At 45.1% G+C, this 14,173-nt stretch overlaps 1 protein-coding gene across 12 annotated transcripts in view; it reads right to left on the bottom strand.

Annotated features, from left to right (window-relative positions):
• The window catches only part of DNAH14 (dynein axonemal heavy chain 14), a 342,249-nt gene that overhangs the window by 36,571 nt on the left and 291,505 nt on the right, over positions 1-14,173 (bottom strand). For all 12 annotated transcript variants that reach the window (XM_073899845.1, XM_073899844.1, XM_073899854.1 and 9 more), the window contains 4 exons: positions 11,557-11,713; positions 10,451-10,661; positions 6,783-6,885; positions 4,561-4,788 (listed from right to left, as the gene is read on the bottom strand). In XM_073899845.1, coding sequence (XP_073755946.1) covers positions 4,561-4,788; positions 6,783-6,885; positions 10,451-10,661; positions 11,557-11,713 — 699 coding nt within the window. The remainder of the gene's footprint in view (positions 1-4,560; positions 4,789-6,782; positions 6,886-10,450; positions 10,662-11,556; positions 11,714-14,173) is intronic.

Here is a 14,173-nt window from a genome sequence, read left to right as displayed (position 1 = left end):
ATTAATTTACTGCCTTTCTTAGTAATGAAGATATTTAAGACCATAGTTAATTTTTTTCTGAGCATATTTTTGTACTGTTGTATCATTTTCAGTATGAAGGAATCTCATTTCCTTTGTGTTTGAGATATTTTGTGATTTTTCCTTTTAATATCCTCTTTGATAAAAGAATTATCTAGAGGTATGTTTCTTAATTTCCACCTTAAGATTTTTGGGGCCAAGTTTTTATTACTTATTAGATTGTGATCAGAGAACGTGGCCCATAATTATAGATTATACTTTGCGGCCATGTTCGTGGTTGAGTTTTCTAAGAGTTCCTTAGATACATGAAAGAAATAGGTACTGTCTACTAGAGGGATGTTAGGTTCTACACACCTCTGTTCATCAAGTCTGTTGATGATATTATTAGTAGCAGTCTTACTCTTGCTTATCAGAGCTCTCTAATTCTGAAAGAGGTTTCTGAAACTCCCCCAATTACCCAGGAATATGCACACATGTGACGTACATGTGTATATGTACGTATGTGTCTGTGCGCACGCGCACGTGGGTGTACCGCAGGCCACTGTCTGAGGAATATCAATATCAAGACCACACAGTGTGAGTGAGGCCACCCGTGTTTGAGTCCTGTCTGTTCCAGCAACTTCCTCAGCCTCTCTGTACTTCAACGGTAAAGTGCAGATGATGCCACCCTCTTTATGGGGTTGATGTGAGGCTCAGGTTAATCAGTCCATAAGCCACTTAAAACCATGCCTGAGGAGGCTCTCTATAATAAAAGTTAACTCTTTTCAAGAATGTTGTATCTTCACAGATTGCTTCTCTTTCTACTGTTCATGCTTTTTCAGATTAAATTCTATCTTGTCATATGAACATTGCCATTTCTGCTTTGTTGCTGTTTTTAGTTTCTTGGTCGTTTTAAGCTGTCTTCATTAATTTAAATGTTTTTCATACAAATTACATGTGTCTCTTGATGAGGGAGTGCAGTCGGTTTACATTTCAAATAATGCCTGATAACGTTCCTTCCATAGGACTTTGCTATTTATTGTACTTGGTTGTTTCTCTCCCTTCTTCTTACTTTTGATAGTTTGAGCAGATTGCTATTTTCCTTTTTCTTTGCTAATTTAGATGCCAGAGTGTTTCCATTATAGGTGACCCTTCCTTTCCTTGAATTCCTATTAAAATAACATTTCTTTTTTCAAATGGAAAGAAGACCTCAATGACTACCCCCCCCCCAGAAGCATCTATGTTCCCATTTCTCCCTCTGCCCTTCCACTGCTCGGTGCTCCTTCCTGTCCTCACAGGGACTCCTCCCTGCACCACAAGCCCCTTCTCCCCCACCTCTACGTTCTGCTGAGACAGGTTAGTATTTTTAGCTTAAGGCGATTAGAGGAATTTTTCTTGTAGTATGAGTCTTCCTTTTAAGTAATCTGTATTTAGGGGCACCTGAGTGGCTCAGTGGGTTAAGCATCTGCTTTCGGCTCAGGTCATGATCTCAGGGTCCTGGGATCGAGTCCCACATCGGGCTCCTGCTTGGCAGGGAGTGTGTCTCTCCCTCTACCCTCCCCATGCTTGTTCTCTCTTTCTCTCTCAAATAAATAAAATCTTTTTTAAAAAAATAAAAACTCCAAAATCTGGAAATAGGTAAAAGGGTGAGCACGTATCTTTTCCATGCCCCACTGAAACAGTGTCTGACGTGCTCTTTGAAGGGGATTATCGAATATTCCCAGAGCACCTACTTTTGTTTTGATGTGCTATCCGTCAGAGCACATGAAGTTCTGTCAGAGTAGTTGCTAACTTACAGAAAACCGAGAGCTTTGCATGTGATTCTGATGACAATGCAGATGAATTTTGTCCTAGAGAAATACAAATGCTGTCTGGCTCATAAAGCAACTTACAAACCAAAGGCACAATTTTATTGCCTGCAGGGCATTTATCAGTTTGGGATGTAACTTAGCAATCATATTTCATTACAGTTTCTCTCAGTATTTACAAATAATTCTGCTCTCCTATATTTTTTAAAAATCAGTTTTACCATCCTGCTAGTTCTTCTGTCAATAAGTTAAAAAAAAAACTTGTGGTATGTGCACACCTAAAAAAGTCATGCACATGAAACACGTATGTGCATATGTACAGGTGTGAAATGTGTATTTCTTCACGGGCTCTGACAGTTTTCTGTTCCACTGCTTATGTTCTTTCTCTCTCTGGCCACTGGATCTCATTAGATAGGTTGTTTCTCTTGGTCTTGTCAATGGGGCTCAGGTCCCAGTTTTGGGGAAGCTTTCAGTGGCCGTAGCCCTGCGTGCGGTGGAGGGTCCACTAATGCTAAGCCCCGTGGGCTAGGACACAGCACTGGTCAGACTGCCAGTCCCCTGAGCAAACCCCAAGTTGCCCGACCACCAGCTGGCCAGCGGGGACTCCCCCAAGTGGGAGGAGCTGTGTCCAAACTCAACTTCCAGGGAACCAGCAGTGCCCACTTCATTCCTGAGGGGGGCTGTGCATAGAGCCCATTCCACACGAAGTTCCCAGCTGGAACCTCCAGATGGTCAGAAGCTTGGCCTTCTCTCCCACTGGCAAGGCTGCTCTCACATCTGCCACACAAAGAGGGGGAAGGCAGGAGGGGAAGGGTACCTCTCTGGACCACAGCGCCATGATGTCACTAGCTGCTTCTGGTCAGGCCTCTCTGCAAAATGCCAGAGGAAGGGCACCATCCGGTGACTTCCAGCCTGCACGGAGAGCTGCTGATGGTATTGGCCCAAGCTCTGCACAGGACAAAGTGCCCCTGCTGACACGGGCCATCCCAGTCCTACCATTCATCCCCCCGGTAGAAGGTTTGGATGTATTTCTTTAAAAACCATCTGCAAGGGAAATGAGTTCTGTATATACACAGAAATGACATCATACGTTCAGTCTCTGTTATAAGTAATTTCATTAAGCGAGCCTATAAATGTGAGCTATCTTTCTAAATCAATGATAATAGGCATTCTTTTCCTCCCAGAAAGTTAGTAACAATCGCAGCAGCATCAGGAGACAGCCCCCACTTCTCTGTATTTGTGCTGCTTTGTTTTAGCCACCAGGGGCGGGGGGCGGTGAAAGGTACCATCTCATTTTAATGACATTTTAATGAGCATTACCTTGATTACTGTATTCGTCAGGCTTCTCCAGAGAACCATATATGTATACAGAGATTTACCATTCAGACGTGGCTTATGTAATGATGGAGGCTGACAAATGTCAAGACCTGCATTTGGCAGCAGGAGACCCAGGGAGAGCGACGGCAGGCTCAAGACCTGGAAAGAACCAATGTTCCAGTTCGAAGCATTCAGGCAGGAGGATTTCCTTTTAGTTCCGGTCAGTCCTTCAACTGATTGGATGAGGCCCACCACGTTAGACAGAGTCTACTGATTTGAATATGAATCTCACCCAGAAGCACCCTCACAGACATCCTCAAAATAATGCTTGACCAAACACCTGGGGGTCTTGTGGCCCAGTCAAATTGATACATAAAATTAACATCGCAATTACTAATGAAATGGAATACATTTTCATAATCTTTTTGCCTTTTTGTATTTACACTGCAAAATGCCTAACCAGGTCCTTTGCCCATTGGGATATTTATCTTTCTCTTACTAATTTATAAAAGATCTTCAAATAATCAGCATATTAGCCATTGCAAAATATACGCTACCGGTATTTTCCCCCAGTATATTGTTAGCCTTTTGATTAAGCTTTGAGTGTGGTTTGGACAAATGTGCTTGAGCCCGTATTCCTTGGCAAACACCCGGAGCACGGCTGCTTCATGTCAGGCTCTGGCTGGGGGCACAAGAGTGCACTTGCACGTATGGGGACAGGCAGCTGAGTGTGCAGAGAGCTGGGAAGCCTCAGGAGGCCCTAGAAGGGGAGGGAAGGTGCCCATCCAGGGTGGGTCAGAATCAAGATTTCGCTCAGAAAGTTTTTTGGTATCTGCTCTAACCTGATAAAAATTTAAGCAGGTGTCACCACCTATTCACTTTAGCTGTAAAAAAAAAAACACCCAGCAACGTCAAGTAAATAGAAGGTTCTAGATAGAGAATAGTAAAGAAAGACAGTAAGCTACGTATTTCCCCCTGCGGTGGGTCAGTACAAGCTCTTACTTTAAATAAATCCGGTAGAAACGGCAGACACATTTGCAGGAGTTTCTGTGTGTCAGGCACTGTCCTGAGAGCCTAGCCTATGTTAACCAGTTGGCTTCTTATAAAACTCTTTCAAGTAGGTACTGGTGTCCACCCTCCCTTCCGTCATCCTGCTTTTTTTCTTTTTTGGCCAAGGGAACAAAAAGCCCAAGAGCTGGTTAGCTTGCCCACCGCCCACTGGATTAAATGCTTGTACATCCGTAGGTGGGGGGCTGTCATCTGTTTCCAGAAAAGCTGACTTCCCGGTTCATGGTTCTCTGCATTAGCCCTTGTTACAGGTCAGAGTTCATTTTCCAGAACCAGGAAGATACTTAGTATCTGTGTGGACAGACACTAGGCAGTTAGTATCCTATTGTGATTTATTCATTAGTGTTTATTTGGAAGATATGACACTTACCCCCAGGTCCGAAGAACTAAATTTATAAGCAATATTCCAGCCCAGTATTCCGTAATTTTTTCTTTCATTGATCACAGCATTGAAAAAACATAAACTGAATAAAAGTTTTTTCCACGAGGGTCCACAGTCAGGTTTTTCAAGTATCTCTTCTGTTACCTCTCCGCTCCCACCACATCCAAAGGTCTGTAGTAAGTTACTTTTCAGTCCCTGGGGATTTTCCACTGCAATCTTTAAAACAGAGAAGAGTAATGACAGCAGGTGAGTGGAGGCACTGACCAAGGGGACGCTTGCTCAGGGAGCGGGCCAAGAGTGTAACTGTTTGCAAGAGTCAGTGGCAAGTAAGAACTCTTGTGTTATTCTTTTTTCATTTGAAAATTTCTGTTAAAGGATTGTACTTGATTTCCTACTGTTCCAATTCAGATCTTAAAATGAAAAGTTAACACTGTCATTAAAAGCACTTCTGTTTGCTTGAAGTCTAGCATTCTGGAAGCACAGCATTCTGGAAAGTTTGACAGTGAAGAGCTACTGTCATCAAAACTCTCAGTGGTGGCCACGCGGCCTCAGCGAGGCGGCAGATGGGGGGTTGGGGGGGTGGGGGGGTGCCCAAGCAAAGGAGACAGAGAACCAATGGCGCCAACAAGAACCATCTCGTCAGCACTGACATTAAAAAGGAGAACAATGAACTTGGTGTACTACCCAGCTGTTTAGCTTCCATTAAAATTCCCTTTGCTTGACTTCCTAACTAGGAGACTTGCAGTGAGGAGGGGCAGAGGTGAAGTGGGGAGAGACTCAGCTGGAGGGGGCTTTTTAAAGAGCATGGCTGTTAACTCCCAAACTGTACAAGGTTTGAAATGTTCCCTTCCCTGCACATTTTACACATATACACACACAGACACACATAGACAGACACATGTATTCATGTATAAACACCGTGTGGATGTGGAGATCTGTGTGGGTCTATATATATGACACATGGATGTGTGTGTACATGAACCGATGTTTCTGGATCAAGGATCAGAGCTCACGGTGCTCCCCCATGCTCTGATCCCCACGGGGTGGCGGGGGGGCAGATGCACCCTTAGCGTGTGTATAGCGGGAATGAAACTTGGTGCTTATATAGAACGGCTTACAGAACAGCCCCTCCTTCCAGAGATAGAGAGAGACAGAGAGACGGAGAGATGTTTGCTCCAGAACGCAAAGAGATTCTGGGGAGAGAGGAGGAGGTAGCTGGGTTTTCACAGTCCCTGGAGTGTTAAGCAAATGGCTATGAGTCTTATCAGCCTGAGAACTTGGACACATAGCTGTGAGAAGCTCCTAGTAGCACAGACGTTCTCTTCCTTCCAAGGCATGTTTACCTTTCAATATCCGTTAATGCGGATTGTCTGCAACGTTTGCTGAGAAAGCCCTGACTGCACACATGAGAAAGTGTTCGCAGAGTGGCATGCCCTGAGGCTCAGGGCTGACTCTTTGGAGACGCCTGCTTGTGTTTCCAAAAGTAAAAATCTGCGCAGCCCCATGAGGAACGACATATGAAGGGGGGAGGCAGGAGGGGAGCTGGGCAGTGGGAGAGGGGGGAGGGAGAGAGAGACAGAAAATGTTATCTTGGGGAAGAAAGTTGTTCATATCTGAACTGAAGCTGTATTTTGCTAATTAGAGCTATGGACCGGATTGAGGTGAAACGTCTCTGGAAGTTCTGTGTCTGTCCCTCCCTGCCAACCTTCAGTCCCCTGTCCCCAACACCTGCTTTCAACCTGCTTCCTGCCAGAGCCTTTCCAGAGATTGCGCTGTGGGATGGTTGGGGAGCAGAGACAGGGAAAGGCCAGAGAAGAAGAGTGAGAGAAGGACAGAGATACTGCGTTCCGGTTACACGTGCGGGCCGTCTGAGCATCCTGCGTTCCGGTTACACGTGCGGGCCGTCTGAGCATCCTGCGTTCCGGTTACACGTGCGGGCCGTCTCAGCATCCTGCGTTCCGGTTTACAACTGCGGGTAGTCTAAGCATCCTGGTTGGACAAACGTCCATCAAGCTGTGAATCATTTGAAAGAAGGGAGCTCATCTACTGTCTTAGTGTCCTTCCTGGCCCACTGTGCACGGCGAGCACAGAGTAGGTCAGCGTGCTAGAGTCAGAAATCCCTTCGCAATTCGGAATTATGAATGCAAGATACTTTACACTCAAACCGTGCTCCTCAGGCAACATCAAAATCTGTTCTCCTCTGTCCTTACCTTCAAACTCTTCTGAAGAATTGGAATTGGGAAAGAACTGTCTGATTTTGAGCTTAGCCACAGCCTAAACTCAGGGTCTATTGTCACATCTGGGCTATTACATCTGCAAAATACAAAATTTATAAATATTTTAGTGTAAGATTTTTTTAAAAGATTTTATTTATTTATTTGGGGAGAGAAAGACACAGCGAGAGAGGGAACACAAGCAGGGGGAGTGGGAGAGGGACAAGCAGGCTTCCCACTGAGCAGGGAGCCTGACGTGGGGCTCTATCCCAGGACCCTGGGATCATGACCTGAGCTGAAGGCAGACACTTCACCGACGGAGCCACCCAGGCGCCCCTAGTGTAAAAAATTTAAACCAAACCAACATGTTTTAGGAATCACAGAGTCTCAATGTCTGAAGTGACCTAGAGCCCATTGCAGTAATTATCTACAGGCCCTATTAGTCCACCATGGCCTTTCATGGTGTACAGATATTTGCGCAAGACCCAGTAACTCCCAGTTTTGAAAAGTCGTTTTTCCACCTATAAACACAAAAGTGATACACGCTCATTGCAAAAAACCTTGGAAAAATGACAAAATAAGAACAAAATGATGTGTTCCACGGGTCAAATCTGAATCAACTGAACATGAAAATAAATGACAGTGATAACAGACGATATGCCATGGAATAAAACAGGAACCCATGACTGATATAAACAGAGCAATGAATAAACGGGGGTGGGGAGAAGCCTCTTCCTCAGGGTAGAACATCATTTGGTCAATTTAGAAGGAACTGTGGAGTTAGAAAGTCACCATTTGGCAAATAATAGAGTCCTAATTGAGTCAAACATTCTCAGTGGTTGTTAAGACCAGTGGGTGAAACGCTGAGATGCTGACCTGGTCTGAAAACCCTACAGGTGGTGGATGCCACTTCGGTCAAATGTAATGGGACAGATGGACATTGTGTGCCTCCGGGTATGTGCAGCAAGGAGGACACATCTCTTCGGTGGCATTCCTGCCACGCTGCCTCACCATGATCTAACCACGGGAAAACAGTGGACAAACCCAAACGGGTGGACATTTGACAAAGTAACCAGCTCTTGCTTTTCAAAAATGTCCAAGTTATGAAAGACAAAGACTGAGGAACAATTCTAAAATACAGAGGATTTAAGAGACTCAACAACTGAATGCTATGAGAAGTCCTGAATTAGAACTTGGACCAGAACTTTGTCTTTCTTTTTCTGCAGTAAAAGTTATTATTGGGCCAATAGGCTAGATATGCTAAGGTCCTGGGGGTTAGATAATCAATAAGCATGCTGAAGTATGTAGGGGTCAAGCGGCATCATGTCGGCAATTTACTTTCAGTGATTCAGAAAGTGGCATACATACATACAAACAGGAAGACAGGACATGCCAATGTTAACAGCTGGGAAGGAGAGGTGAAGTACGTGGGAGAGCCTCTGTGCTATTCTTGTAGCTTTCTTCATGTCTGAAATTATTTTTGTAAAATGTGCAAAACAACAAAAGCAAAAAAAACCCCCCAAAACAAAACAAACCACCACAACAACAACAACAACAAATACAGAATTAAACAGAAAAACAAAATAATCTAAAATCCTACTAACTAGGTGTAAGTATATTTTTTTCCTTTTCTCTCTTCCCTCTTTTTGAAAAAAGATTTATTTATTTGAGAGAGAGAGAGACAGAACGAGTGGGGGGAGGGGCAAAGGGAGAGGGAGAATCTCTAGCTGACTCCATGCCCAGAGTGGAGCCCGACGGGGGGCTCGATTGCATGACCCTGAGATCACGACCTGAGCAAAAATCACTAGTTGGATACTCAACTGACGGAGCCCCCCAGGCACCCCTCTCTCTCTTTTTCTTTTTTCTTAAAAGATTTTATTTATTTATTTGAGAGAGAGGATGAGAGATAGAGAGCACAAGAGGGAAGAGGGTCAGAGGGAGAAGCAGACTCCCTGCCGAGCAGGGAGCCCGATGTGGGACTTGATCGTGGGACTTGATCCCAGGACTCCAAGATCATGACTTGAGCCGAAGGCAGTCGCTTAACCAACTGAGCCACCCAGGCGCCCTCTCTTTCTCTTTAAATAAAAACATTATGCTGTACGTGCTGTTGGTAGCCTGTTTCTCCTCTTAGCAATATGCTGTGAACATGTTTCCTAACTTCCTTAACTCTTAAACGTAAGAAATTTGCTCCACATTTCTCTCTCCCACAGTAGGCTGCTGGGTGATAGTCTTAAACACTTACAGGATTGATTTGATAAAGAAGTATGAATTTCTCTTAATTATACTCTGATTACATAGAACACTTTTTTTTACACGTTGTTATTACTCTAAGTCTCTGAAATTCTGTTCTGCAGAACGTTCCTTCAATTTCTTTTTTTAGAATGATACATCACTATCTGCCATTCTATTGTCACTCTCTATCTTAGTACCCTCTGGGAGGCTGATACAATGTCCGTCTGGTCCATGCAGTGTCCTGAGTCTCTAGAATGACTCTTGGCAAATCGGCAGGTGCCCTAGAAATAGTTTTTGAATGAACGATGACTGAAGGACCTGGAAGACATTATGGTGTCATCTTCCAAAGTTTACAACTATCGAAATCATAGAACTAGGCAAACTTCATCTTCTAGCTCTCTTCAGTGATGAAGTAAATGTGAAAAAGAAATTATCAAATCCTTTTTAAACTGCCCAAAGCCACAGGGGTCTGAGAACAGAATGAATGATGCTAATGAAGTTTTTAGAACTTTAAGTCAGGGCAGTTGCATTTTGGTTTAGTTTCCTTGTGGACACTCACGACATAAAAATAGCACGAAGCCGACGTGGCCCTTACTTGAGCACACATGCAAAGGCCAGCACCGGCTGCAGCCAGGAAAGCAACAGAAAGGCAAAGCTGGAGAGAAAACTCCAGAACACAACCGGTTATACTAACTTAAAACGTTGCTGGGGCGCCTGGGGGGCTCAGTCAGTTGAGCATCAGTCTCTTGGTTTCGGCTCAGGTCATGATCTCGAGGTCGTGAGATGGAGCCCTACTTGAGACTCTCTCCCCTCCCTCCCCCTCCAGCCGTGCCCCTCCCCCTCTCGTGCATGCTCACTCTGAAATAAATAAAATCTTAAAAAAATAAAACATTGTTAATTCTTCACTCAAAGTTACAGCAATTGACTTGCAACCACTTCCACTGCTAACAAGAAGGCTGAGCCTCTGGAAGTTTCCGCCTGAGTGAGCAAGTCTGGGAGAGGCAGCCCGAGAAAGAGCAAGTACGAACTATAGGCCGTGAAATAAATCACCACTGGAAGGAGGGATGTGAGCTATTACATTCTGCTGTTTGGAATCATGGAGCATATTAAAAACTATGGTTTAGATCCATAGGCCGGACGGATGTGTGGCTGTGGCGGGTTCATCTGCGGAGCAGGAGGGCTTGAAAAGCAGAGGACGGAAGTGATGAAGGCCATGGAGAGTAAAGACCAGAGAGGCTTTTTTCCCTAAAAAACCAAGGTATTTCCTAGTGCAGTTTTAAAGATCCTGGAGAAAAGAGAACCCGCACAAGAAAGCCTAACATCCCCTGAGCGGTCAGTGCATTACTTTCTCATTGCTTAAACATGGCCATTCAGTCTCACCTCACTGGTCTGCTCACTAATCTGATCCCTTACAAATCACATAAAGCTCTTACGACTCGATGATTGTGCACAGCCTCGGCATAAATGACGCTGCAAGGTGACAGTTCTGCAGGAAGACCCACTGTGCGGCCCTGGGGAGGGCCTTCATGATGAGCTCCTCTGCCTTGGCAGCCTGGCCGCGGCCCAGGGAAATAATGGTCACGTGACTTGTTCCTCCTTTTAACTCCTGTGCCAATTTCAGGACAGTGTTGGTGAGGTCAGTCCCTGCACAGAAACGTGGAAACGTTCACACAATTATAACCTCATTTCATTCCCTCCAGAAAACATATTGCTTGCTTGCTTGATTGATTGAGTGTAGGCTCCACATCCAGCGTGGAGCCCAGGGCGGGGCTTGAACCCACAACCCTGAGATCAAGACCTGAGCTGAGATCAAGATCAAGATCTGTTAACATGTTTAACACTTCTTTTCTTCTGTTCTATTGTTTAGAGCATGGACGTGAGGGCTAGAGTCCTGGCAGCCATTCTGGGCTATGTCTTCAGGAGATGGACAGCAGCTACTAAGAGTGTGTCAGGTGAAGGACAGCCGCTTTACATAAAGGTTACAGAGGAGGAAGCATCCACGTGCATGCACTTTCAGAAAGTTTTTTTGCCCAATAGAATCAAAGTCTGAATATGGTGAATTCTGAAGACATATTTGATTTAGAGATGACAAAGAACAGAAGATAAGTGAAAATATTTTGCTTAGGGTCTGTGGGGCAAAGACAAGGGGAAAAAGCATTTGGAGTTTTGAGGTACACAACGGCTGGGTTGGCAGGGCCACCTTGTGTTGGTTTATGTATTATCTTTTCATGAGCCAATGGATTAAAACAGTTAAACAAATACAAGGGCCATCCCAACTTTCAGATCAGTAATATGTGTTTAGGAGATATTTTCTGCACAGAAAATTAGCATGGGTAAGTTTTTCCATGGTTATGAACCTGGAAATTTTTATTCTTCTTTGTTCTTTTACATTTTTAGAAATATTCAGTCTTAATATAGTTTAAATAGTCCCTTTTCCAAAATACTTAACTAAGAATAGGGAAATATTTTAAACATAAAAACACCCGACCCAGAACCTACTTGTCTACACCTTTCTCGGAGTATGGAGGTGGCATCTTACCATGGGAGTGAATAAGTATTATTGGAGTTCTGGCATCGGATTCCTTATATGACTCTCTCAAATTAATTCCAGTTCTGAGAACATATTCACTTCCCATTTTTTCAGTTATAAACCTTTTCACTGAATTCTTCAAATGTTCTGGTTGAAGAATTTTTATCTAAACAAGAAAGCACAGAAGAAAAGGTAACATTAAAAACCCCCCAAGGGAATGGTCCCTATGGCAAATGGAACAAAGCAAGGAAGTGTTCATTATCCATGTGGGCAGAGTTTGATGGAGCTCCTCATGCTGGGCACGTGTAATGGAGAGAGTCCGCACGTGACAGAGAAGCCACCACCCTGGCTTGTGGTCCCTCCTTGGAGCCAGGGCCACCCTGTGCCTCCGTCCCTCTCACACTCCAACAGAGATCTTGCCTTGGATGTAAAAATCCCAGTTATGGCCCCTGATGCTGCAAAGAGAAATTCCCCGTGGGCTTCTTCCTGCTCTGCTGGACGTGTCTGGAGCAGGATGAAAATCAGGATGACACACCTTAACTCCTCCAGGAGTTACACGAAGATAAACAGCACCGCAAATGGAGTGCAGATCCAGAAAGAACCCTAGGGCTGAACGAGTTTGGAAACCGTGTACATGTGGTAAGTAGAGGCTCAGGGTCCACTGGAAGAAATCACTGCAAATCTTGGAGGAAAGACCTGTTCCATGAAAACTGTTTCATACAAACTACTTACGTGCTGTTTATAAAATGACCATGAATTTTGTCCTCAGCCTCAGAGGCCCCATCATTTAAGGCAAAGCTGAAATTGTGTGTGGATCTGTGTGGATGCCCTAGGTTGAACCATGGGAAACTACCATTTTTACGGGTCGAAAACTGCCAAGTATTGGCAATTTCACTGTTTAACATAATACATGTGATCATTATGTCAAATTCTGCTCTTTTCTCTTACACCTTGGAAAAATGAATCTTGATTTTCTTTGACTTAAATGACTTAGATGAAAATTGGCAGCACACAAAGCATCTGGGGTCTAAGAGCAGAGCTCGCCCAGTGCGTCCACTTCATAAAAGCGCTAGAATCCGCGGAAGGCAATGGATGGTCAGGTGTGGTCACGGTGCCCTGAGAGTCTGTGCTCCCAGACGTGGGCGTGACTGGCTGTCACCATCATGCGGCTCCTCCCTCACTTTATTGACCAATGGAGCGCAGCGGTAAGTTTTAACACTGGAGCCGGGGGCGGGGCGGGGGGGGAGGTGCGGGGAGAGAAAGCAGGACCAGAAGGAATGGGGTTGTGCTGAGCTCGGTTCAGCCAGGTGCTTTCTAAGCAGCTACAGATAGTTCTGGAAATTGTCCTCACATGCCCTTCCCTCCCCCATCTTCCCGCGGAGCTGTAGCGATGGGGAACGGTGCATGGACTAGACCGAGTCCTTGCCCTCACAGAGCTCTGTGCTTTCATCCTGCCCCAGGTGGAGCCTTTCGAACACATTCTAACTGAATCTCTCTTGTGGCAATCTCAGTGTCCGACTCTTATGGGCCAGACCCAGTTTCAAATATTCTAACTCAATATCTTTGTCATGTGCACTTGACCTTTTATCAGACCATGTCTTCTGACAGTGGGGTTTGGAAAACAGGATCGCTCCACTCATGAAGTGTCTAGCTGACAAACTAGAATCATCTGGAGCTTATTGGGGAAGGTAAGACAGCACAGGCTTTAAAAGGTTAATTTTGCTGTTAGGGTAACACACACTGGCTACGTAAAATTCAAATAATACAAAGAACTAGAAATTGGAAAATGGAGGTTCTGTTTTCTGGAAAACCACTCTTATTTCTTGCGCACATATGAGCGTCACCCCGTCTACCCTCCCGTTTTCCCTGGCTGGACCTGTGCTACACAGACTGTGACGTGTTTATAGGGTTTGTCAGTTAAGACAGCTGAAACGTATGCTCCTGTCATGACGAGGCCAATAAACCGCAGGGAGAGAGAGGGTCGCAGGCTGTTTACGCTGCCAGGTGGGCAACATGAATTAGAGAAACGGGCTGGACAGAATGAAAACAATTCTCCCCGGAAGAAAAACAGAGCTGGAACTATGGTGCTTGCTGGCGGCTAACGGTCGCTGTCGCTGTGAGGAAGTGATCACCAGTGGTGACGGACGACCAACTGTGGCTCACGACCGTGGCTCGCGACCATGGCGCAGCGGTCTTCGGGGCCGGCGCTGCTCAGCTCCAGCTCTTCCTGCTGCCTGCAGACCCAGCATTGCCTGATCTTTTACTTTTTCAATAAAAACATGGATTTTTTGGTGAAATCTCTCAATTTGCAAATTTTGGCTCAAAGAAAAGAACAACACAAACCAAACGTCGACACCCTTGTCTGCAGTGGTGTTATTCACGACAGCCCAGGGGAAGGAAGAACCCATGTGCACGGACAGATGGATAGAGGAAGAAAATGTCCTCAGCCTTGAGCAGGAAGAGGACTCTGACACCTGCTGCCACACGGATGAGCTCCGAACACCCTATGCCAGCCACGAAAAGATAAATATTGCATGATTCCACTGCCATGAGGTCCCTGGGATCAGCGACTGGAGACAGAAAGTAGGACAGTATCTGCCAGCGTCTAGTGGGAGGAAGGAACGGG

Source organism: Callorhinus ursinus, unplaced genomic scaffold, assembly GCF_003265705.2.
Source record: "Callorhinus ursinus isolate GAN/ISIS: 27379988/994484 unplaced genomic scaffold, GSC_fseal_2.0 scaffold13, whole genome shotgun sequence".
Lineage (NCBI taxonomy): Eukaryota > Metazoa > Chordata > Mammalia > Carnivora > Otariidae > Callorhinus > Callorhinus ursinus.
Note: the sequence above shows the minus strand (reverse complement) of the source record. Positions and strands in the feature narration are given on the sequence as shown.